The 26,385-nt window shown below is 27.4% G+C and overlaps 1 protein-coding gene across 4 annotated transcripts in view; it reads left to right on the top strand.

Moving 5' to 3' along the window:
* The first annotated feature begins 357 nt into the window (after positions 1–357).
* The window catches only part of LOC129957213 (high affinity cAMP-specific and IBMX-insensitive 3',5'-cyclic phosphodiesterase 8B-like), a 517,725-nt gene continuing 491,697 nt past the window's right edge, over positions 358–26,385 (top strand). For all 4 annotated transcript variants that reach the window (XM_056069456.1, XM_056069465.1, XM_056069448.1 and 1 more), the window contains exon 1: positions 358–1,431. In XM_056069456.1, coding sequence (XP_055925431.1) covers positions 1,183–1,431 — 249 coding nt within the window. In that variant the 5' untranslated portion in view covers positions 358–1,182. The remainder of the gene's footprint in view (positions 1,432–26,385) is intronic.

Below are 26,385 nucleotides of genomic sequence, written 5' to 3'. Positions count from 1 at the left end.
AAAGACTGAAATAATTTCTTCCAGAATCAACAGCTTAGTAAAAGCGCTTCTAATCTTAATGGAGCTTAAATCCTGTCTCTAAGGAGCTTCTCATAATTTAGATTAAATTTTCCTGAAATTAAACTTATAATGTTTACTCTATGGTGATTGAGCTCTGTTTCAAAAGCTGCATTTAAATAGGTGCAAATTAATCTACCCAAAATTGCGAAGCTAATGTTTTTTTCCCTTGGTGGAAGCGTAGTGAATGTTAAGTGCGATAGATGGCGCTGTCTCGAGTGAGCTATCTCGATTTCAGAGGCAAGCATGTGATAAGGGAGATCGTTCCTCGGAGGAAAAAGCATTTGATGTGACCTCCCCGACAGCGACGTACGTACGAAAGCAAAGGTGTCGAACATAACCGGAAGCTGCAGAAGCTGTTCCAGCAGCTGAAAGTAAATAAACGGAAAAAGCCGAAACCGGAGGGTGACTTTCTTAAAAAAAAAGCACAAACTTTTTCCTCCATCTTCGGAACAGTGGCGGTCGAGTGCTTTTTTTATAAATAGAAAACACTTTGGGATGTTCTGAAAGATTACAGAAAAAGAGGCGTTTCAACTTTAGAGAAAGTTTGCCAAATGAATGAGTGCCCTGAAGAAAACAAACTAGTCAAGGCTGACTGATGAATGCTCATTGGTAAAATAAATATTCGACTCAAGTTTCGAACGTCTGATGTAAAGATACAATTTCGGAAAATAAAAATTAATTGACATTAAGAGAGTACTTCTGCTTGAGAATATTAATAAATAACTTTGGATAGTTTCTTAAACAATATAACAGAACCTGAATCTTTAATATCCACTAGTGATTTGTGGATGTGGACATAGAGTCTTTTATGAGCTCATTTGAAAATTGAATGCTTTGAAATTTGGACTTATATAAAGAAGATTTCAACATCTGTGTTGTATATCATTGTGTGGTACGGAAACTGATTGAATCGAAATTAATTCATCAACTATCCGGATTTGGTTTCATCTAATTGATCAAACCTTGGCAAAATATCCAGACATTTCAGCAACAACAATAATATCTGCAAGTTTCTCTAATGATTTACTGTCATCACTTTTAAAGAGGATTGTAGACACTATGTGGTTCGAAACACAGCCAAAAATATAAAGGATTTATTACTGAAGAACTTCCAGAACCACAATGGGCTGCACACCAAGTATTCACGTTAATCAAAGCGGGGTGGTCCACTGCAGTCAAGACGATGATTCAAATGGCAACAGCCAGTTAATTGGGGTGCAGGGCAATTTTCGAGCCACTTGCGACGGAGGGGAAGGCACAAGTCGCGATGTATTCCAAGATTCGATCTTTCCAAATGACCTGTCACCGTACGAAGAAGAGTTGTTCAAAGGATCAGTTTTCTTCCAGAACCAAGATGCCCAAGAGAGACAGGTTAGATGTACCTCGATTCTCTTAATTTTTTCTTCCTCTCTATTGGAAGGAGATTTTTTTTTATTTAACAGTATATCATATTTTATCATTTTGTTTTATACAGAGTATTCCTAATATAATCATCTTGTTATATGATATTATATAAAACACTTAAACCAAACTTAGATAACACTCTTCTTTTAGTGTCTTTAATTTTTTTCCCCTCTGTAATAATCAAAACTTCTTTTCTAGATTTTTTTTTCAATTTTTTTATTGGAGATATTCTAATATATACAATTCAAATTGTATATGATATTATTTAATGTATAGAATTTAAATAATTTTATATAAATAAATTAATTATTTAAATTTTAGCTCACTTTACTTTTCCCCCCTTTGTTATTGAAAATATTTTAGTGATAAATCCCGTTTTCTTTTTCCAAATCTTATTTTTTTTATATATATATATACAGGATATCTTCAAAAAGTGTGTGCAATCTTAAACTAAATATTACTAAGTAATTAATGACATTTATCGAAATTTCATTACTCAGATTAATTATTAGAAATTCAGAATACTGCAAATTATTGAAGTTGTTGTCCATAATTATTCAGGCATTATTTAATTTTAAAATATCTTAGCTTTGAATCAACTCATATAAAAACCAGAAGCAAACATTGCACATATGAATAATAGAACATTCTTAATAGCTGATTAGATGTTGTATTAGTTAATTAGTTTGAATTATGAAATTTTAAAACATGATATAAATTGTTTAGGTAATTATTGAGAATTATTATTATTATGTTATTTTGAACATTTTTCATGCGGTCTCTGTGCAACTGTAAATGAATTACGAAAATCTGCTATAGTTGTATTACTTTTCAATATACAAAAAAGTGCTACAATTCTTTCTCTATTTCATGTATAATAATTATTCCTTGCTAGCTATCTTTAGTAGCCAGCTGATATACCGAAAATATTGGTTGTACTTAATTTCAATTAAATTTCTTATGTGTAACTTGATGCTCATGATTACCTCAACAAAATATTTTTAAGCATCAAATTGTGAAAGGCATTAAAGCCGTATCAGTATCATTTTATTTTATTAGCTTCACATGATTTCTGTTAATTGTATGCTTATGAACCTTCCTGTTGGAGTCGAGTCCTAAGACGTCAAAATGTTGTTAAAAGTTTAAATTACTGGATAATCTATTTCAAAATGTATATTGTCTTTTGTCCTAATGTAATTTCACTTTCTCATTCTTTTGATTTGCTCAGCTAATAGACATGTTTCTTCCTTAACTCTATACAATGGAAGAAAATTAAGCGATCAAATATTTTATGAAACAATGAAAACGGTTTGATTTTATTGCAACAATAAATCTATCTATTGCTAAAAATATAATTTTTTAAAAATTTCTAAAATTCTGGAATGGATTACACATCTAAATATCCATAATTAAAAAAAAAACAATTTTTAAAAATTTTAAATGAAAAAAAATGTGTTTGTGTGAATTGATACTTTTGGGTGTTATAGCGGATAAATATTGCCTTTTTTAATTAATTGAAATTTCTAATAAATCGCTCTGGAATGCTTATTCTTACACTCCAAAGTAAATTTGTGTGAAATTTGTCCGCTCCAGGTTAAATTATTTGTCCGATGGACGGCCAATACACGCACACTTAGATGCTGCCACCACATTATTAGAATTGCATCACAATGTTGAAAATGATTATGGTAAATTATATTTAAATTTAATTTTTAAAAAATTCTAAATTAAGGGAAAAATCACTCGATATCCAAACCGGTATCATAGAAGTGGTAATCTTTTAAATTTTGATATAAATATCTTTTCTGAACAATATTTCCCCAAGGTTATTGATAATAATCCTTGAAATTCGATTGAATTTCTAAATAAATAATAATAAAAAAAATAAACTTATATTTCGTCAATTTTTGGTAACTTAAGATCTAACAATTCTTCCTGAAGACCGTTATAAGACAGAAATACATTAGCTTTTATTTGTTATTTTTAGAACAATTTTGATTTAAAGAAAAATATTTAGTTAATGATACACAAGTAGTAGGCATAATCTAGAATTTTTATTCTGTTTTAATAAAAGCAAAAAGTAAAATGATCTGGAAATACATTAGATAAATCTTATCGTCAATATGATTTTCCGTGCATTGATTGAATTTTCTACAAGCCGTAATCCAAAATTATTATTTGACTTTTATAAAAGAGAAAAGCGAAATACCTGAAATGGATTAATTAAATATTCTCATTTGCCTTGTACCATATTTCTAGCTTTATAGCCCCTAAAATTAATTCTTTCCCAGGGAAGTATTAAATTTTCTTTCTGAAACCGTGTCCCCCTCCCCTTTAACCTTTTTTAGTGTTTTCGAATTTTCTGTTAGGAACCATCTTCTACTTACTAATTTTAATCAATGTAAAATGATTCCATTAACGGTTTGTGAATTTTCTTGGAATATTAATTTGAATGTCAATCATAATTTCTTTTTGTAAATTATGTCATATTAAATATTTTATTCATATTAAAAATGGCGTTGATATTAGTGTTTTATTTTGAGGTTATTGAAATCAATCACGACTCCCGTATCATGTTTTAGTTTTTCGCTTCATTAAATTCACTACAGAAGATGCAAGTTATTTTAATTTTTTAATAAAAGTTTTCAAGATTTTAAATTATTTTTATTATGCAAATTTTAAATTATTTTCAAGATTTTAATTAAATTATATATTATTTTTATGATTTTAAATTATTTAAATTATTAATTTAAATTAAAATAATTTAAAATTAATATTTTAAATTGTTAAATTAATTTAAATTTAAGAAATGCCACGAAAAGTTTTGAATTTTATTTTGAATGCCATTTTAGACGAATTCAATTAATATTAATATTTATTTTCTTGTTAGTTATTTGGCGCTTTTATATAGTTAGGTATAAATTTTATTTTGGATGCCATTTTAGACGAATTCAGTTAATATTAATATTTATTTTCTTGTTAGTTATTTGGCGCTTTTATATAGTGCAGTATAAAAATTGGTTCAAAGTTCAATAAGGAACGATTTTAATTGACTCTTTTCATTTTCATAAGACTTTTACAACTTTTAAAAATTTTATTTTCCATTTTCTCAAAATCTTTACATCTTTTTCATTTTATTTTCCAAATGTTTACAGTTTTTTTCTAAAGTATTCGAATATTTTTTAGAGAATTTATTTTTTTCTCTCTGTATACATTATTCAATTCAAGACAGTTTTTTTTCAATGAAAAAGAATTGCTTTCAATAGGAAATATAATTCAGTATTTCATTTGAAATAGCTAACTCAAAAATTGCAGATGAAAATTGCTGCACGTATTATCTTTAGAGATCAATTAATTTTACTGTTTATTTAAATTTATAGAAAAGCTAAAAAAATGAAGAAGCGGAGGTTGAGATTATAATTTTTTCCCTTATTTTAAATAAAAGAAAATGTGAATATATTTGTTAAAAATTTACAGCATTTTTTAAGAAAAAAATAACTAATCAATCAACTGATTCTCTTTTTATTTGAAAATTTTTCAAATTCAATTCTGCAAATATATTTTGTTATTTTTGCAATTCGATCATTTTGACGCTTTACAACGGCTTATTCATATTTAGTTTAAGAACTTCCGTAATTTAATAACCTATTAAAGCATCCTTGACACTACTAAGAACTTAAGCATGTGCCTAAAAATAGAAAATGTTTGACATCTTTTTATTTATACTGAACAGATACTTGAAGTTTCGATTTCATAACTGCTAAAGACTTGTTAAGCCACAATTTAAATTTGCATTTCAATTCTTGTAATTATCAACTAAGGATATCTTTTTTGAAATGATGAATACAGTTCTACGCCTTTGAAATCATTATTTACAAAACTTTCATAAACTCTTGAATAATTTTATTAATAATTTTAGGGAATATTTCTATGTTTTCATAAATTATCTATTGGATAAATATGAACATATTGAATGAAACATATTGCATACGTCTTTTTTATATTTTTTCTGATGCTGTTTCTTTTCCATTCAGCAATTCTTCGATGGATTTTTATTTGAATATCGTGGACAGAAATTATCCAAAAATAGGCATAAATATTTTACTAAAGCTAAAGAAACAACAACTGAAAACATGAATTTAGTTTGTTTTACAAATAACTAGCGAATGTGTGATGAAAAATTAGCATTTTCAAAAGTTGAAAATTTCTTCTTTGAACAACATTTGTTTCTAAACTACATCAATCATTTTTTTTCACCGTATACAGTGTCAATGTAAAAGAATTTTTAAATGAGACATCATCAGAATGTCACTAAGTGGGAAATTTTATGGGTTGTATCCCCGGATTACGTTTTAAACCTGTGTTATCAAAATTTGAGTTCAAACAAGTGCTTGAGAAAGAAAGAAAGATGATCAAGCTGTCTGTCTGAAAAATTTCTAATTTTCTCTTAAGTGAAGATATAAGATATTTTCTTTTGAAAATCTATCTGCTTGAAATTTTTCTAATTTTCTCCTAAGTGAAGTTATATTTTCTTCTGAAAAATCCATCAGAAAGGCAACTTACCCCTTATATATATATATATATATATATATATATATATATATACCCCTTACCGCTTATAAGTCAGATTTGTATTTTAGGTGATATCTAGGTGCTAAAAAATCGTTCAGATCAATAAAAGATATCACGCTTAATGTTTGTGATGAGTTCTGGATTCAAATGCTTGGTTATATATACTAAATTAAACAGGGTTTAGTATAAAAGGACTAAGCTTTATATCCCATTTTTTAATTTTTATGTATAAGTAGCTAATAAGCCATTTTAAAATTTATTAATTAAATTTCTAAGATATTTTGAAAGGCAACGAAATAAAACAAAAGAAAAGTGTATGCGATAAAAAGATATTGAAATGTGGAGGCCAAATGTCAAAATGCTGTAGGCTTAATGCTTTGCGATCTATTATCCACCCAGATGATTACAGAATTAACATTTCTAGTCATTTGGTGTTTTGGATTGAACATGCTAATGGAAATTGCTTAATCAGGTATTTTTTTCTCAATCTAGTTTTCTACACATTAACTAAATGATTAATTAGTAAGGATTATTATAAATGCAGTTGTTTATGGAACAATCCATCGTTCGTTAATTATTATTACAACGAAAGCTTCCATTTGTTTATATATCATTTCTAAACTCCAATACAAGCTTGTGTTCCAAATAGTATAGTAAAACTAGATGAATAAATACTTTATCGTGGTTGTGAAATGTCCTTCCAATCTGGTTTGATGAATTATTAATCTGACATTACACGCACATTTACTTCGGAGCTGCACATTAATCTCTCTGCCCGAATAATTGGCGACAGAGAATTCTATTATCTGATCCGAGCTCTATTATCGTAGTGAGATCTTTACAAAGATCACATGGGAAGAAATATTTACAGAAGCCGATAATGGACCGAAGAGAGCTCCCTGATAAGATTACAGTAGCGTTTTTTTTTTAATGATTGACAGTTTCTTTTAGATAGAGAACAGAAATTTTTTTTAGTCATAGCAATTTATACACTATCAGCCACAAACGCGGGTCCTGCAACTAAAAAACCAGGGGGGGGGAATGCATAAAGATACTGGAAAGATTTCGTTTATTTAACCCTTTAAAAGGCCATTTTTTTAAGTCATTATATATTAAAACATTTTTAAGATTGAAACTGGCTTCAGAAAACTAATTCATTTACCTTATTAGATAAATAACATAAAATAAGTTAATTAGTTTCATTAATTAATCACTAAACAGCAAATTAGAACATGCCATTTGTGTGAGATAAGGAACTACTGCATATAAATACATTTCAATAATAATAATGTGAATTTGTAGAGGGACGAGACTTTTTATAACTTCATTATGAGGTAGATGAAAATAACAGACCAGTTTCAAGAACAGTTATTTAATTATTTTCTAAGTTCCACATTTCACAAGAAAAAAACAAACACGTACATGAAAAAACGCGATACTCACTAGAACACAATCTAATAATTAATTAGAAGGGTCATGGGAAATATACCTTGATATTAATAAGGTAATGTCATCTGTTGTCTTAAAAGAAAAGGTAGTAGAGGTATGCAACCGCTACAAATTTATTTTTAAGCTTTGAGAAAACCGTAGTTGCATTAATATGGTAATATTCTATAGGATTTGTAAAACTTCATTTTCGATTAAAAAAAATAACATGTTTTCTAAGGGCAAAAAAAGATGTATGTTCATATCATAAAATAATATTGAAAGCTTTTCTCCAAATAATTAAAACAAGAACTACGCAAATTTTTATATAGTAATTCATATTTCTATTCTGGTATGCCAGATTCACTAGGATTCTAATTTTATTTGGTGAATATATGATTCACTAATAATAAGAATTTGTCGGTATAAACTTGAGATGCTATTAATTCAATATAATTATTTAAAATTATGCAGTAGAATTTTTGTTTGAAGTTTATAAAAGTTTAAAGAAGATAAAAAGAACTAAACTAAGAATACATATACTAAATAATAAGAACTAAACATAATATTATATTATTTTTACTTTCTTATTTAAGAAAGTAAATTATTAATTAAGAAGAAGTTTACTAAAAGCTATAATCGTCAAAAAATTTGATATTGAGACTTTGAAGACTTCCTCCTCTTTTTTTACGTACCTGAATTCGAAAAAATAAATAATAATAATAAAAAACATTTAATAAAGACACTTTTGGAATCATTAAAATATTCAATATTAATATGTTTCATCATATGACATTTTATCGTAATATATGATATTCAAGCATTGGATAAATGTCTAAAATTAAAATTATTAAATTAAAATATCAAAAGTTCATGTTACCATAAGAATTTTTTTATATATATTTTGTAGCAATTTCTATTTTTAAAATTATAATGTCTTAATATGGTGAAAGTATAAAATATAGAGCGTCACTGAATTTTAAAAATCAATGTAGAAATTAATGGAAAAAAAATTCTGTTTTATTCGAACAATATATTCCTTAAAAACTGCATAAATTTGCTTCGAAATCCCTTTAATATCCGGTATTAGAACGAAAATAATTATGCCTTGAGCGCAGAAATCTACGTTAGTTGGAAAGTGAAAAAGATAAGAAAATTAATTAATTTTAGTTTATCAAGAGAAAGCCATTTTCATTTAATTTTCTTAATACTAAGTTTTTTTTAATCTCATTTTCCAATCATAAAGCCATTAGAATATTCTGGTCATGCATTCATAATTAAACTATAGAATATCTTATTTATTAGTTCCTTATCAAATGCATTATGTTTAATGTAAACAATTAGCTTTAGAAGAATATTTAAATAGTGGAAAATTAATTACACGTATTAGTTGACTTACTGATTTTAGGAAATACAATATGGAGTAATCTTTCTTTTTATTTTGGGATTGATGTGTTTCAGTCAAAAATTTGTCTAGAATAAATAAAAGCTAAAAAAAGAGAGTTAAGTAAAGTAATTCTTTTTTTTATTTGCTTGAGTTCTGAAATAACAATGATCTACTTACGGTTACTAAAATAGAATTAAATACAGAAAATTTATGACTGCGAAAACGAATGTCCATTTTTGCTTAGCAAAGTAATTTCAATAGAAAAGATTCCTGTTTCCTAATGTTATCTCTAACTTTCACTTATGTTCGCATAGAACTTGAATAATTTTTTTATCAACTAGTTATTAAATCTATCGAACATAATTTTTATAAATATATGGGTTTTCATAATTCTATGATTAATTAATTTTGCTTTACGTTAAGCAGACGATTTCATTAATTATTTACAAAACTATTCTAATAATAATTTTCTAATAATGATTTTTTGGATATTCTAATAATGATTTTTGGATTAAATCTCACGCATATTTTGTGCGCGCTATTGCATAGAAACTTACTATAATTAATTTTTCAATTATGTTATGCAATTTTATTCGGATTATTATTTATTATCTGTAAACTAACCAAATGTTGATGACGATATCTCTAGATTTGCTATAATCGAGAGGTATCGTGATTTTTGTGTTCAAGCAATTTTTGTTTAAAACAAGTTTTATTCTCATTTTTTCAACAACCGTCAATGAGAGCTTGGTTTAGTATATATATATATATATATATATTTGAAGTGATTATTTGTTAATAAGACAAATCGCAGAGAAATATTTAAAAAAATTGTTAAGCTTTGTATTTTCGAATTTATTTTTATCTATTTTTTGAAATTCATACTACACGTTAGACGTTGTTAGAAAAAAAAATCTAGCCTACATCAGAAGAACATTTTGCAGCTTTGAAAGCAGGCAGCAATCGAAAAAAGGAGATGAAACGGAAATAAAAAAGAATTAGTTCCTTTTGTTATTGAAATAACTAAAATAAAAACATTTGGAATGAACGAAAGAAGAAAGAAAAAGCATTCGGAATGAACGAAAGAAGAAAGAAAAAGCATTCGGAATGAACGAACGTAGAATTCTGAAAAATATTCGAGGGGTTCTTTTTAAAAATAAAGTAATATTTTAACGTAAAGGCTTTTATTTTAAGAGAAGGATTTTTTTTTGTTTCCATTTACTGTAACATTTTAAAAATGTATTTAAAATCCTAAATAAACATTAGACAAAACAATCGGGCTATAGTAGATACACCCACCTATTTTGTCATGTGCAAGTAATTGTATATGAATGAATTCTTTACTTAGAAAAATACTTTTAAGTATTTTTTAGGAACTGATGCGTGTTTTTTTTTCTTTCTCTTGTAATTTTTAAGCTAAAATTTCAAATAGTTTCATTTTTCTGTTAACTTTGGTAAAAATTTAAATTAGAAATTTTTCCTTAATAAGACAGTTTAATTCTCCGAGTGCCATTTCTTTCTTTCTTTTGCTTTAAGAAATAAGAAATGGTATGAATTCATTCATCCCATAAACATAGTTCTGTAATTTCACAAAAAGAATGGATTAATATACGTTCTAGCCTTGGAAAAAGGATATAAAATAAAATAATAATTAATTGAAAATTCAAATATTTTTTAACTGCGAAACAGTAACTATAATATCCAAATTTTACTCAAATGTTTGCTGTTTTCTACCATTACATTATTTTTTGTTTGAACATAAATATGAGGCGTTAAATTAATTTCGAAATACTTTCAATTTAATTTCGAAAGCGAGTGTTTGTTTCAATTATCATGGCATGTAATGTTATATTATATTTAAATAACTAAGAATTAAATTTATAACGTTAATTTTTTTATCATATGGCTTTAAGTGGCACTCTATCAAATACTTTCGTTATGATTATTTTTTAAACATCGGAATGAATAAGAATCGAAAGCAAAGCAAGACGACATAAAAATAGAGGAATGATGTAAAAGCTTCTACCATTTCTAAATAATAACATACGACTTCAAAAAATTGCATATTTGTACTATCATAGAATTATATTCATTTTTATGATACATAATCACAAATTGACTACTCCAACCCACCGGAAGGCAAACGGTAAAATTTGAATCTCCGGGCCACCGCAACAACAACTGTGGCGTTAACTGTGATTGAGTCCTAAGGGCCATCACCGGCCACGGTACAACCCTTCCCTAAGTACGTTCCGTCATCGCTGGGATGAGCTGGACCCCCACCTTTACGTGTACCCACAAAGGTGTCGAAAACCAACCACCATGGCGGAAGCTTCTCATCCTCAACTACAAGGTGCCCCCCCCCGTGAGATTTTCTAATACACAAGGACGTACAATAATGCTAAATTATTTTTATTAGGCTTAGCAGCGCCGGATTTCCAACTAGGCATTCTAGGTAACTGGCTAGGGTCGCAAGCAGGTAGATTACAAAATCTTTATCTTCGTAATAATTTAGTTGTCAAATTAATAAATTTGTAATATATATATTCTATAGTTAATAAAAATATTAGGTTAATAGTATTTTTTCATGTGAAATTGGTCAGATTCCTATATCATTCAGTATGTCCACTTAATTATTAGAATATTTATGAAACTGAACATGAGCTTCAATAAAACTCTGTACAAATGTGGAAGCTGGTGAGATTGGAATCAAAAAGAGATCAATAGAAATGCATGAATGTCGATCAAATTTATAAAATAACAAATTATAATCCAAAATTAATCTATACTTATTTATAAAGCTCAATGTGTGTGTTGGCGCTCTACAGGAAAGACCATTTGACCTACAGCTACCAAATTTGGAACATGTATACCTTGGAGGTCGGGAATGTGCACCTGGGGTCCCTTTTTTTGAGTTTTTAATTAGAATTTTAATTATTAATTAAAAGCTAACTTTCCCGCCAAAAAAATATTTTCATTTTCCCCACCGCCAAATGAGTAAGGGTTCGTTTTTTCCCCCCAACAGTAATGAGGCTAGGCTTAAGATTTTTCGGCTGATTATTTCAAACGATTCTGTTTATTTTCTTAATGTTTGATGCATTTAAAATTAAAAATTGTTAATGAATCCATCTTTCAGATTTATTCTGAAGTACTTTTGAATTAAAATAAAACAGAATAAAGGAAATTAAAAATTTCTAATCTGCATAGCGTTACCCCAACTGGCGTAGAAAAACTCATGCATTTGCGTTACCGTAACTGGGGTTGAAAATTCAAGTATGCGCATTCTGATTGTTGCCATGACAACCGTTATCAACGGATGATTTAAATTATTTTTAGGTTAGTTGCATGCTTTTGTAATTAAATTGTATTTATGTTAGTTATATATATTTTTTGTATATGCTTATAGTTTTAAGACCATCGTTTTTTAAGTAGTTTTTTAAACCTGTTTTCGACCGATTATTTTAAACGATTCATGTTATTTTCTTAAAGTTTGATGCATTTAAAATTAAACATTGTTAATGAATCGATCTGTTCATGATGAATCCTAATCCATATGGATCCTATGGATTAATAAAAAGACACTATATCTATCAAGCAGATTTTTTAGAAAATGTATAAATCACTCGCAAATTTCGAAAAAAATCTTTTCAATTGTACTTTATTCTTTCTTTTAAATTTATTTATTTCCCTTTTCAAACATATTAGTTCTTCCAGAGGATTTTCAATTATTGCTTTTCATGATATTTCGAACTTTTTTATACAGTTTTTTTTTTCTTTTATCGAACTATTTCCCCCCTGAATTTCGTGAACGTCTCGTAAAATTTTTGAGTAAAGAATTTATTGCAAATCATTAAATAAATTCTAGATTATTTTTTCTTTCTTTTATTCGAAATATACAGCGAAAAGGCATTGTAACAGTCAAACATTTTAACGCCGGGACGTCGTTGATCGTTTTTAGTCGCAGTTCAGTCGGAAAAAAACCCATTCTTATCTTTCTATGAACACAGTAACTCAAAATCGCAACAATATTTATATTTCTCTCAAATTTTAGACGAAATTCATCTACAGGAGCTTATGTTTATGGCTGTCTGTCTGCCCATTTGTTTGCATTTGAATAGGAAAAATCTTAAACTCCAATCACCCAAACAGATGATGTTTGCCTATAGGTTGTACTAGAATTTTATATTTGAAACAAACTTTGGAGCAAATTTACCTAAAGTCTTAGTATCTGTCGATCTATTTGTTAATGTTTGCAGTAGTTAAAAAGCGCAACAATCTAAATCGGGGAATTTTAGTATATACTTTTTTCCGAAATCGTAAATGTGTGCTTAATTCTGGACGATATCCATCTTTGGAAGGACAGTCTTTTTACCATGTGTGTGTAAATGAAAAATTCGTAAATGAAACAAAAAAGGATAGATTTAATATCTGAATATGGAACAATTGAATTTGTAATTTCATATTAAATTTTTAGTCCCAATCAGAAAATGTGTAAAACTCCAAAATCGATACTTGTTTTTTTTTCCTGTAGGATATGTTTTTAAACACAAGATGGATTGTGCATGAAAAAAAAATCCATAGGACAGTACTTCTTTTGCTTTTAAAACAAAATTTTTTTAATTACGCATTTTCATGAAAAAATTTAAATTTAAAAAAATGTTTTTTATAAACTCAATAAAGGCTAAAATTTAAAAATTAAAATGTAAAACATAAAATTATTTTAGGTAGATTCTATTAGGAAGACTGTTGCAATGGTTCTCATGATAAGACTTCGGGAAAATTTCTTCAGTTCTTCCCCGATCATGGTCCCAAGAACCCAAAACCACCCTTCGTTCAAAAGCTTATATATATAATATTATGTGCGCATAATGCTTTGCCCATGTTATCTTGTGAACAGCATAACTAATTAGAGTAATTTTATTTGGATTTTAACTAACTGTCTTGAAATATGTTGTTAGAAATGTAAAAATCTCGAATGAGTTTGTAAATGGCCACATACCTCAAAGGGGGTGGAAAGGTGGAAGGTTTGAAATTTTCATTTCACCATAACTTTCTTGATATTGAAGATAGAAAAAAAATAAATCCAATTAGACAAATTAGCGCCTTATTAAGTCGAACTACTTTTATATTTACAAAGTTGTATATACATCGAATACGTTTTTTGATAACTGCCATATCGTAGAAGTCAGGATGTTGAAAAGCGATTTTCATGCTCTAATTTTGACTGTTCCCAACATCAACATTTTATGTTGCCAGATAGTAACTCAGATGTAATAAAATCTACCTTGCCTTCTAGCTTGCTGAGATGATTTTTTTTTTATTTTTTTATTCTTAGCATTCTTTTACTCAAAGTATTCATTCTAATCATAGCTGAATATCTATTTTCAGTAATGTTAAAGAGAGGATATAAGTTTGCTTTCAAAATTGCTTTATGCCATAAAAAAAAGAAATATTTGGTGTTAGTGTACCAATAAATCTACTACTGAAATGTATACTGAGGTCTAATTTTTTTTTTATACAATTTCCTTCTTCTATTTTTTCTGCAGATCCAATTAGAAAAATATTTTTCTAAGACTAAAATTGACCGATTTAGACAAATCTAAGGTCTTTTAGACTTTTCTAAACGCCAAAATACCATTCGTTTATTCCCAGATCTTTGAACAATCGGCCATTGAAATTGTTTAAAATCATTTAAAATATTGATATTCTAAGTTTCCTATCTCGGTTAATTTTAGATGCAGAACTGTCAAATCTTTTTTTGTTTAAAATTTTAATATACTAATAATATTTTATTGAGTTGGATTAATACGACGATGAGATGAGAGAAATTTAGACTTCGTAATTTTTTCAGTAATACATTTATCAACTCTAACTGCATAAAATATAAATCTTTACGTTATCTAAAGCCTTTTTCTATTTAGATATAAACACCTGTTCAATAGTTTACAAATTAGCCTTTGTTGGGCCCTGATTGAAGAAGAAACCCAGTATAAAATAACGATTAGTTTAAGATATTACTGTCCAAATTATAATTTGACAAAAAAAAAAAAAAAAATTCTTTTCATCGCTGACTTTCATAACCATGATAGAGCGTGAAATCTAGAAATATTTGCTGGTTTCTTTAGAAATTTTCTTCATTTGAAATTCTTTTTCTGCAGTTATGCAGAAAGTTTGGCAATATCCATATAATACACTAAACAAAATAAGCCCTTTATTAATAGCAATCTATTTATAGCTGACAGCTGATGGAAGATAAATTTACATAATAATAAAGTTCAGAATTCGTAATCATTTAAGTCAACATATGCAAGTCATCAATCAATTTACAGAGCCTAGAGTTAAAAAGCTCTGACATCAAGGTCCATCTATACAAGAACGAAGATTGTCTTATTAAATCTCAGTTTACACTTCCAAGAGACAGAATTACTCAAGTAACAATGGATGTAGTTAACACGTAAGAGATATCATTTTAGAAAACTGAGTTGGGTGTTAAGCTCTTTTTATTTATTTATTCAGAACAATTAAATATTATTAACAGCAGCTCTTGCATTTCTTCCGCGGGGTTGCTTTGCTGTCAATATATTGCGAAGTATTATTTTTTGGTCTAGCTTAAATTTTACTTTTCCTAAACAATTTTGAATGATTTGATTGCTAATTAATTTTAAAAATTTTAATATGATTTTAACTTTATATAGAGCAAATTTTCACAAAGTATTAGCCAAACTAATTTTAACTTAAAATATGACACCAAAATAGATATTTTCGACATATTTTCTTGTTTTTTTTAAATCTATTTTATGTGACTTAATCGTTCGGTCTAGTTTAAATTTTACTTTTTCTATGCAATTTTGAATGATTTTATTGTTAATCAATTAAAAAAACCTAGCAATATGGTTTCGATTTTATGTAGAGTAAATTTGTACGAAGTATTAGCCAAACTAATTTTAACTTAAAATATGACACCAAAATAGATATTTTCGACATATTTTCTTGTTTTTTTAAAATCTTTTTTATGTGACAATCGTTCGGTCTAGTTTAAATTTTACTTTTTCTATGCAATTTTGAATGATTTTATTGTTAATCAATTAAAAAAACCTAGCAATATGGTTTCGATTTTATGTAGACTAAATTTGTACGAAGTAATAGCCAAACAAATTTTAACTTAAAATATGACTTCTAAACAAATATTTTCAACATATTATCTTGTGGTTGTTTTTTTTATTCGCGTTTATAAAAATTTACTCAATTGCAGTAAACAATAAAACAAATCGTGAAATTTGAAAGTTAAAATAAATATATCTGTAGGGGGTGTTACTTCAATAATTAATTACAAAAAATATTTTATTGTACAATATTTTTTAATTAATTTTTACTTACGAAAAAATATTTTCAATTTTTTTTTATTTATATGCAAATTTTAGACTTGAAAAAAAAAATTCTTCAGGATAAAGAGCTTTAAAACCCCACTCTTACTGTCTTTGGAAAGTAAGGACATCTTGTAGGACAGAATCTTACACTCTTCACTAAAGATGTGGAGGATCGATTGCATCGAGACCTATAAGATTTATGAAAATGTCAGGGGATTAAATATTTCGTCTTACCTAAACTGAAAGTGCATCTGATATTCTTATAATATTATTAATCATGAAATGTACTTTATGTTTAATAATTAATATTAATTATAATTATTAAACATAAAATGTACTTTATATAAAAAAAAGTCTTGGGGACAAATCTCTCGCTGGTTCTTGAAATGTTTTTAGATAGAACTTTTCAATGAAATATTTTGATAAAAAATTGAAATAATTTTGAATTTTTATAAAATAATTTAATTTTAAAATTTAAAATTTGCTATTTGAAAGTTTGTTTCATTTGTTCCTTGAATTCCTTTCCCATTGTAATCATACTATAATTTCTAAACCGTTTATGATAAGTGTATACCTCCAGTTTCAAAAATGCTCTATATGACATAAATATTTCGGTTAAATATATTTTTGATAATCGACCTTCATAAATTTTACGCTATTTTATTCTCTTTCTGTGTTTTAACAATAACTATCAAAGAAATACTTTTTCCAAGTAAGACATCTTGCTCATGGATCCATGTCTGCAAAACCGCTCTGCCCTGTCTTTTATGGCAAAACACATTAATTTATATTCTTACAATTTGTTGGACTTAGTGCTGTTATAAGCAATAATTTCAAACACGAATTCTGTTAAACAGAAAATTAAGAACAAAAATCTGATATCAAATTAGAAATGTCTTTTTAACAAGAAAACTGCTGATTAGAAATTTAAACAAAGATTAGAATCTTAGGAAGCCACGCTATTAGCGAACTAATTTTTGATGTGATTTTCTATAATTAGGATATAATTAATATTACTACTTGTCATAGTATATGTTTAAGGACCTCTTATTTGTAAAATAATATCCATGATAGTTTAATAGTTTTTTTTAATTGTCATGAATACCAAAGAGAATCTTTATTTTATACAGATAATTTTTAAAAGAAAAAATGAAATTTTAAAAACATTACTGAATCCGTAGCAAAAATATGTTTTATAATATTAAAACTTAAAATTACCCTTAAAAAAAGGAAAATACATTGATTAAAGTTACACATAATGTTAGGAGATATTAAATATTTAAAAAAAACTTTATTTAATATTATTACACATATTTTTAACCAAAATCATTGTAATAGGCGGTTGAATTAAAATTGATATGTATATGGGTTATATTTTATTATTTATATGAACTCAACCGTCAAAGATTTGTACTTTATATAACATAAAACATGAAAATCGTTACTTATTTACAATTTTGTATCAAACAACGATTTTTTTGTTTCAGCATTACTTTACGCTGAACAAAAAACGTTTTATAAAAAAAAAAAAAACTTAATTCATTTTAAAGTAGCAAAATTAATTCATTTTCGTTTCATTTAGAATTGTTTGTATATCAGATAGAAGTATTTATAAAAAATATTTAAATAAATTTAAATTTGAATATTTTAGTAATATTTTGATTGAGAATTGGCATTTCTATGAAATTGAAACATACTTCTTACAAAATTGTTTTTTTTTCTCTTATAAACGTTCAGAAAGAAAAAGGAAAAAAATTTTAAAAAACACATAAAACCGTATTTAAACTAGTCAACAAAGTAATTATTATTCCTTACAACATTGTTTCGTCAGCATAACTATTTTTCCTGCTATTTGATTTTCTAGTGCATTAATTATAACTTAGTTTTTTTATTATTAATAATTAATATTTGACATTTTATATTATTATACTTGATTAAAATTCGTACTTGTTAACTACGCTTCAAAACTGAACAAAAAGTTATATTTAAATTTGACTTTGGTTATCTATACCCCTAAGCATATGAAACTCTATCTTTTCAATCTTCTCATCGTTTACCGCAGTCAAAATACTCTTTAAAATAAATAAAAGATGTTGCGTTAAATTAATGAATGAGACAGCTCTCTTATTTTTTCTCTTCAGTGTTTGCGTTTCGAAGCAGTTGAGAGATAAGTTACAACTCTTAAAATAGAAATCTGCATTTGTAGAGAAGCCCATCTAGTGCTGTAAACCATAGAATAAACAAGTTCAAAGGCGCTGACGATTTTTAACCTACATCAAAAACTTTGTAATAATTGCAAATACATTTTAAAAAGTTTGCTTTCATTAAAAGACATTTAAAAATATCTTCATAGATGAAAGAATATTATTTTAAGAAATAAATTATGTTTTTTTATGTTTTATTTAAAAAAACTATTTTATAATGCATCTGTCTTTACTATCTACACCGTTGTGATAGCATTTTAAGTAAAATAAGTACAATTAATGTGAATCTATTTAATAAAGTAAAATGAAAAAAATGTAAAATAATTCTATACTTAATAACAGACATCAACATTTTATATTATATATTAATTCATACAAACGATATAAATTAAGTGAAACATAACTATGATTTGAAATAAAATATGAATTGTTTTTTAATTGCTTTTTTAATAATCTTTGAAATTTACTGATTTAAGATTTAAAAATTCGAAAATCTGAAACATCTACGTTCGACTTTTACATTTGTCATATTCAACATCAAACTAAACATCGTTAAGCTGTATTAACCTAATTGTTTTTTTGAAAATGATTTTCTTGCTTACTCGAAGAGCTATAAAAATAGAGCAGTAAATACCCGATTATCCGTCGAATTGGTTTATGTGGCAATTACGGATAATCCGCAAACAAGTAGAGAAAGGACCCACATGACATGAAAATGCTTTTTACCTTTTTGTAAAAAAAAGATTTATTTACGGTACGTTTACTATTTCACTTATAAGTTTGTTAGATTACTCGTTAGAAAAAAAAAATCTGTTTTCGCTTTTTTCCCGTTAAAGTATATCTTTTTTTTTTGTGGTTGATATTTTTTTTATTTTAGCATCATTTTATTACTCACTATGTTATCACAAAGTCTGCTCTGATTACAAAATAGATAAATATTGTAAGAAGATTATAATCGATTATATGCTTCTTAACTATATTTTGAAGACTTTTAGAATGTTTTTAATAAAATAGTATGTAAGTAAAGTTCAATATGACCACTCTTAATAAATATACGAATGTTAAGATGGTATTCAGATATCGTTATGTTTTGTCCAACTTTTTTGTTGCTGAAGTCGACATATAGTACTCATAGTCAGGCATGATTCTGACTTCGAGTATATCAGGATTTTCACTTGGCGTTGCAGACTCTGGCGTATATAATTTTCCCAAAAAATCCGGTGGAATAATATCGGGTAAACATTGACGTCATTGAGGCTATTTTCGCCGTTCTCCATTGAGGCTATTCCGTTAAACTTAAATGTAATATGACTATTTCTGCATTAGCTGCGCCATCTGTTGGACTTAAAAAATTAATAATAATTTCTTTGTAATTTGGAAAAAGACCTTGTGCTAGTTTTTACTTATAGTTATTTTATTCAACACCTTGAAAAGAAGTGAAAAAGAGAATGAAATCTTGATAATCTGCAAAATGGGTAGTCAAGAATTTATTGTATACAAATTAGATCATTATATTTTATATTTCAGTTTTAAATTCTTTATTCTTTAATCACGCTAAAAAAATCGGAGAAATTCGTTGAAGTAAATATTATAAATATTGTTTACTATATCCCCCCCCTCAAAAAATGCTTGATTGGATAACATAAATATCATTTAAATAATTAGTCATAAATTAATTGTTTTTAATCATGTCCTAAATATGTTTATTTAAACTACCGTAATTTCACGCTTAAATCCCATGATTTTTAGACTGGTTTTTAATTTTTTTTTCTTGCTTGAAACTGTAAACTTTTATAGAACTAATTAGTCACTTGTCTTAGTCTTTGAAAAGACCAAGAGAATAATTGTCCATCCTCATTTAAAATTGTAATTTTATCCCGAAAGAGAGTCGTTTATGTTGATTCTATCCAAATAATGTCACTTTTCTGGGAACTAATTAGAAAAGTCCTCATGCGCTCATTTTTTGGAATATTTAAAAATATTTTAAAGTGACTTTGTGCCATGTTGACGAGTCAGAAATTATTTCCTTATTTGGCGAATTCACTGAATCATCCTGATCTTATCTTTATTGATATTTTATACTGAAAGGAAGATATCAATTTATAAATTATGGAATAAAATTCCATGAGGGTAAAATTTATTCTGTTTTCGAGGAAAAGCTAAAAGTCTCGTTTCTAGTCAATCCTTAGAATGAATTGTAGAGCAAAACCGTTTCTGTTCTTGACATATTCTATTTTTAAACTATTTTTTATTGTCATAGTCTTTTTTTTTTGCTTACGGCAAATTTTTTTGTAAGCATTTGAATCTAGCCAAAAGGGTTTTAGTTTATTCAACAAATAGAATGCAAAATGATTCAGATAAACTAACATTATGATCTAAAAAATATTTTGACATGGTCATTTGCGAATTTTCTGGGAAAGGAGTGAATGTGAAAGGTGGGATGATTTAATCTTTCTTTAAGAATTAAGTAAGCTGTCATAAACATATTTTATTCAAAGGCAAAAAAATTCTTTTTTTTTTCTTTTCTTAAAGAAATTACTATGATTTTGACAAGTATCTAAACAGTTGAGATGATTAGTTAAATATTAAATTCTTGCAGAAAATTAAATGTATATATTTCATTTTAAAATATTGATAACTATGCTGTATCAATCATATAAAATTTCTGCTCTTAAATATTTTTGGATGTAATCTAAAATTGTTACTAATACCTAATTTGGTGGTTGAGTATAATTTAATTAAATTGATGACTCGTTTCAAGTAACGCGAAGCCTATTTTTGAATTAATCACGTAATTTTGAAGCATCATCAGTTGACAAAGAAGGGAAGTAATCAACTATCCCTTCTCCACCAATGGGAGGATTTTTGACCCTCCGAAGATTTAAAGTATTCGCGGAATCAAGATCCAATGGCGAATTTTTGCCACGGAACCTTTGCAGATTTCTTCTATTATTTAATGTGGTTTGAGAATTATTTGGACGCAATTGTTCCAAATCAGAACTGACTTCATAATACTCTTTTTTGAGTTCTAGATGTTTTCTTAAAATATTACAAATTAAATATTAATATATTACAAAACTCTTTCGAATGTTAAAATTTTCCAAAAATCATTAGTGTGTTTTGTGTATTTTTTTTAGTGAAATAGATAGATTTAACTCATAAATATATACAACTTGTGAAGGAAAAATTCAAAGATTAGTTGATTAGAAAACTGGAAATATTATGGGGTAATCTTTATATTTTTTGATGATGGGAGCACTATCTTATTGTTTCGAAATTTAAAAATTTAGCATGTACTAGTCAGTCATGCGCAGTAAGCTCCTGTTGGAATAGTGTCAAATTTGCAAACTTTGATTGCTATATAAGACTTTTTAAACAGTCCACAATACACAGAAGAACAACCAATATCATTTTGAAACATTTTTACCAAAAAATTTATGTTGGCTCGTGACAATCTGCATTTTTTTCGTTGCCAATTTCTGCTTACATTTCTATTTTTATTCTGCTTATATTTCTATTTTTATGTTTTTTTCATATTTTTTTCATAATTTTGGATTTTATTGAAAGATTTGCTGAATAGAAAAATACATTTGATTTAGGATGACTTATACTCTGGGAAAACAACCTTCCGGTATTAATTTGTTGTTGAAGAATGCATGCAAATAAAGTCTGTCAATTTGATGCTTTCTTTGAATTATTTTCCCTGAGTAAATATGAATTTTTATTGTTGTTTATATAAAGATGCAAATGCGTATTACTAGCTTCCTTATGCCATCGCCTTTATTGTCCTTCTCGCTGCACTTTTTTGGAATTTGAGAATCGTTAACTCTTAAGCAAATTCTTTATCCGAAGGAAAAGTCACATGAGGTGAGACTAGTGAATAAGATGTTGGTGAAATGCTGGAATGTGATGCTTTAATTGGTGATTTATATATAGTAGAGATTTATGATAAAGCATCCACGACTTGGTCTTCCTCGCGACAACAAGTATTGAATGCCTATTGCCACAAGCTACACGCATGAGACTTATGTATTTGAAAATATGGAATCAGTTTTGATTAATCGCTTTGTTTGTTCTGCGCGAAATGACATAATCCCTTGACATTTAGAATATATTAAGAAATTACTTGCTTTAAGCGAAGTAATATGTATATATCCATAAGAACGCGAAGCAACATTAATGGAAAAAAACCCTTCATTTTCCGCTCAATCTTTTTTTCTTTTTATAAAACCAATTCTTTCTTTTTATCTTGATTGAAACAATTTACGACATGCGGAAGGGAATATTTCGGATTGTGAATCGATAATTGCGCAGTAATAAAATGCTGCAGTGAATTATTCAGAAAATAACCACTTCTATTGATTAAAAAAACACAAAGACGAAAATGCTGTTAATCGTTTGCTTTAGAAAATAGGAAATTGTATTTTTTGGACGAGATTTATCCAATTAAGTATCGAAGAAATTAAAATGCAGTGGGATAAATTACTTAGTAACTAATTAGATATTTATTATTAAACAAAAAGATTCCTATGCTCTTGAATACATTAAAAGCCTTTATAACAGCATCGCATTTTGACTTCGACAAACCATAGTAAAGAAAAATATATTTCTTATGATATCGAATTCTATTTTTTTGCAAGCAGATTTTTGTTTTACGATAACACCATTTTATTTTCTCTATAACTATTGAAAGAAATTCCTAATTTCAATGAAACATTGGTATTTAAAATTCTCAAAATGCAGTGTTATTCATTTAAAATGTAATAAAAAACGAAAAATTAACGAAGAACGAAATGGAAAAAAAAGAAAAAAAAAGAAAAGAAAAAAAAAGAAAGAAAGAAAGAAACAGGCGATCACTGTTTGATACAGAATTCGCTCGATGGATATTTGAACATTGAAACCTGAATGGAACAAACGATCTTTTCAATTTTTTTAAAGATCATCCATCGTTTGCTGATTATTTGATGGCAGAATAGTTTGTTATTTTTCAATGAACCCATTTTCTGCTTCTTAGAATGTTTATTTGTTTTTTTTTTCTGGATAAAAATGGCTATTGTAAAATTGAAAATCATGATGACCTTTCACATTTTCTTTCCCATTGATAAGGCGCTTATCTTCATCTTTTGAGTCGCCCACATTCGGAATATCCTATAGATAGATTGAATTCCGCGCGATGAGATTTATATCGTTATGTAGCATTCTTGTAGCTGGAAGCAGTTTCATAATATTTGTTCCGTTTTATCATGGATAATCCTATACGAAGCGTACAACTAAAAATTGAAAATTGATATTAAGCATTCATTTTAATTAACAGTAATTTTTATACTTTTTTTATGGAAATGCAGTTATATTACTGAATTTATAAATGTTTATTATGACAAATCAGTAAGAATATCATTCTCTCCTCTTTATTCTTTACTTCCACTATATACTAATTCGAATAGTGTTTTGCCTCATCGCATAAAGAGGAGAATCGTGTGCATGAAACTTTCGGCTATCCTTACTTTCCTCGAACATAATTTTATTTATTAATAATGTTGCATTATATCATAAATAGTGATATATGATATCACAAATATTATTATAATTTAATATAATTAAGTCGCAATTATGTAGATTCCTTTTGAAAATCAAAATAATTTTAAACTATTTGAGTCAATAAATTAAAATTGTCCAATACATTTTCTCGTATATCTTCGTTCAATTCCAAAAATGATATATTCGTGGTTGCTGCGTTACTACAATTTATTCTCGGATAATATGGATGTATATTTTTTGGAACTATATAAATTTGGATACATTTTTACATTGGTCAATTAAAAATTTGATATGAATCTCCCTGTTTGATTACAAGATCGCATACCAAATTGCGTATACGTAGCTTATTAGGTTTTTCATGTGATGCCTATCGTCTTCAGAACATACGGGCAGAAAAAAAAATAATCTGCTCATTGAAGAATTTAGTCGAATATTTGAAACAATTCTACAATTCTGTTTTAGAGACAGATAGCATTCTAAAATTTATTTTTCGAAATTGAGTTCGAATTGCGTATACGTAGCTCATTAGGTTTTTCATGTGATGTTTATCGTCTTCAGAACATACGGGTAGAAAAAAAATAGTCTGCTCATTGAAGAATTTAGTCGAATATTTGACATAATTCTACAATTTTGTGATAAAGATAGATAGCATTCTAAAATTTATTTATGTAAATTGAGTTCGAATTGCGTATACGTAGCTCATTAGGCCTATCGACTTCAGGAGATACGGACAGATAAAAACATAATCTGCCCATTGAAGAATTTAGTCGAATATTTGAAACAATTCTGTTTTAAAGACAGATAGCATTCTAAAATTTATTTTTCGAAATTGAGTTCGAATTGCGTATAAGTAGCTCATTAGGTTTTTCATGTGATGTTTATCGTCTTCAGAACATACGGGTAGAAAAAAAATAGTCTGCTCATTGAAGAATTTAGTCGAATATTTGACATAATTCTACAATTTTGTGATAAAGATAGATAGCATTCTAAAATTTATTTATGTAAATTGAGTTCGAATTGCGTATACGTAGCTCATTAGGCCTATCGACTTCAGGACATACGGACAGATAAAAACATAATCTGCCCATTGAAGAATTTAGTCGAATATTTGAAACAATTCTGTTTTAAAGACAGATAGCATTCTAAAATTTATTTTTCGAAATTGAGTTCGAATTGCGTATAAGTAGCTCATTAGGTTTTTCATGTGATGCCTATCGACTTCAGAACATACGGGTAGAAAAAAAATAGTCTGCTCATTGAAGAATTTAGTCGAATATTTGACATAATTCTACAATTTTGTGATAAAGATAGATAGCATTCTAAAATTTATTTATGTAAATTGAGTTCGAATTGCGTATACGTAGCTCATTAGGCCTATCGACTTCAGGACATACGGACAGATAAAAACATAATCTGCCCATTGAAGAATTTAGTCGAATATTTGAAACAATTCTGTTTTAAAGACAGATAGCATTCTAAAATTTATTTTTCGAAATTGAGTTCGAATTGCGTATAAGTAGCTCATTAGGTTTTTCATGTGATGCCTATCGACTTCAGAACATACGGGTAGAAAAAAAATAGTCTGCTCATTGAAGAATTTAGTCGAATATTTGACATAATTCTACAATTTTGTGATAAAGATAGATAGCATTCTAAAATTTATTTATGTAAATTGAGTTCGAATTGCGTATACGTAGCTCATTAGGCCTATCGACTTCAGGACATACGGACAGATAAAAACATAATCTGCCCATTGAAGAATTTAGTCGAATATTTGAAACAATTCTGTTTTAAAGACAGATAGCATTCTAAAATTTATTTTTCGAAATTGAGTTCGAATTGCGTATAAGTAGCTCATTAGGTTTTTCATGTGATGTTTATCGTCTTCAGAACATACGGGTAGAAAAAAAATAGTCTGCTCATTGAAGAATTTAGTCGAATATTTGACATAATTCTACAATTTTGTGATAAAGATAGATAGCATTCTAAAATTTATTTATGTAAATTGAGTTCGAATTGCGTATACGTAGCTCATTAGGCCTATCGACTTCAGGACATACGGACAGATAAAAACATAATCTGCCCATTGAAGAATTGAGTCGAATATTTGAAACAATTCTGTTTTAAAGACAGATAGCATTCTAAAATTTATTTTTCGAAATTGAGTTCGAATTGCGTATAAGTAGCTCATTAGGTTTTTCATGTGATGCCTATCGACTTCAGGACATACGGACAGATAAAAACATAATCTGCTCATTGAAGAATTTAGTCGAATATTTGAAAGAATTCTACAATTTTGTGATAAAAGTAAATCGCAGGCTAAAATTTATTTTTCAAAAATTAAGTTTTTGAGTTATTGCATTTCATTTACAAAAGGTCTAGACAAAATTATAGGGAATCGTCAAAAAATTCGAACTCGAGATTTTGA

The sequence above is a fragment of the Argiope bruennichi genome, chromosome 2 (genome assembly GCF_947563725.1).
Source record: "Argiope bruennichi chromosome 2, qqArgBrue1.1, whole genome shotgun sequence".
Lineage (NCBI taxonomy): Eukaryota > Metazoa > Arthropoda > Arachnida > Araneae > Araneidae > Argiope > Argiope bruennichi.
Note: the sequence above shows the minus strand (reverse complement) of the source record. Positions and strands in the feature narration are given on the sequence as shown.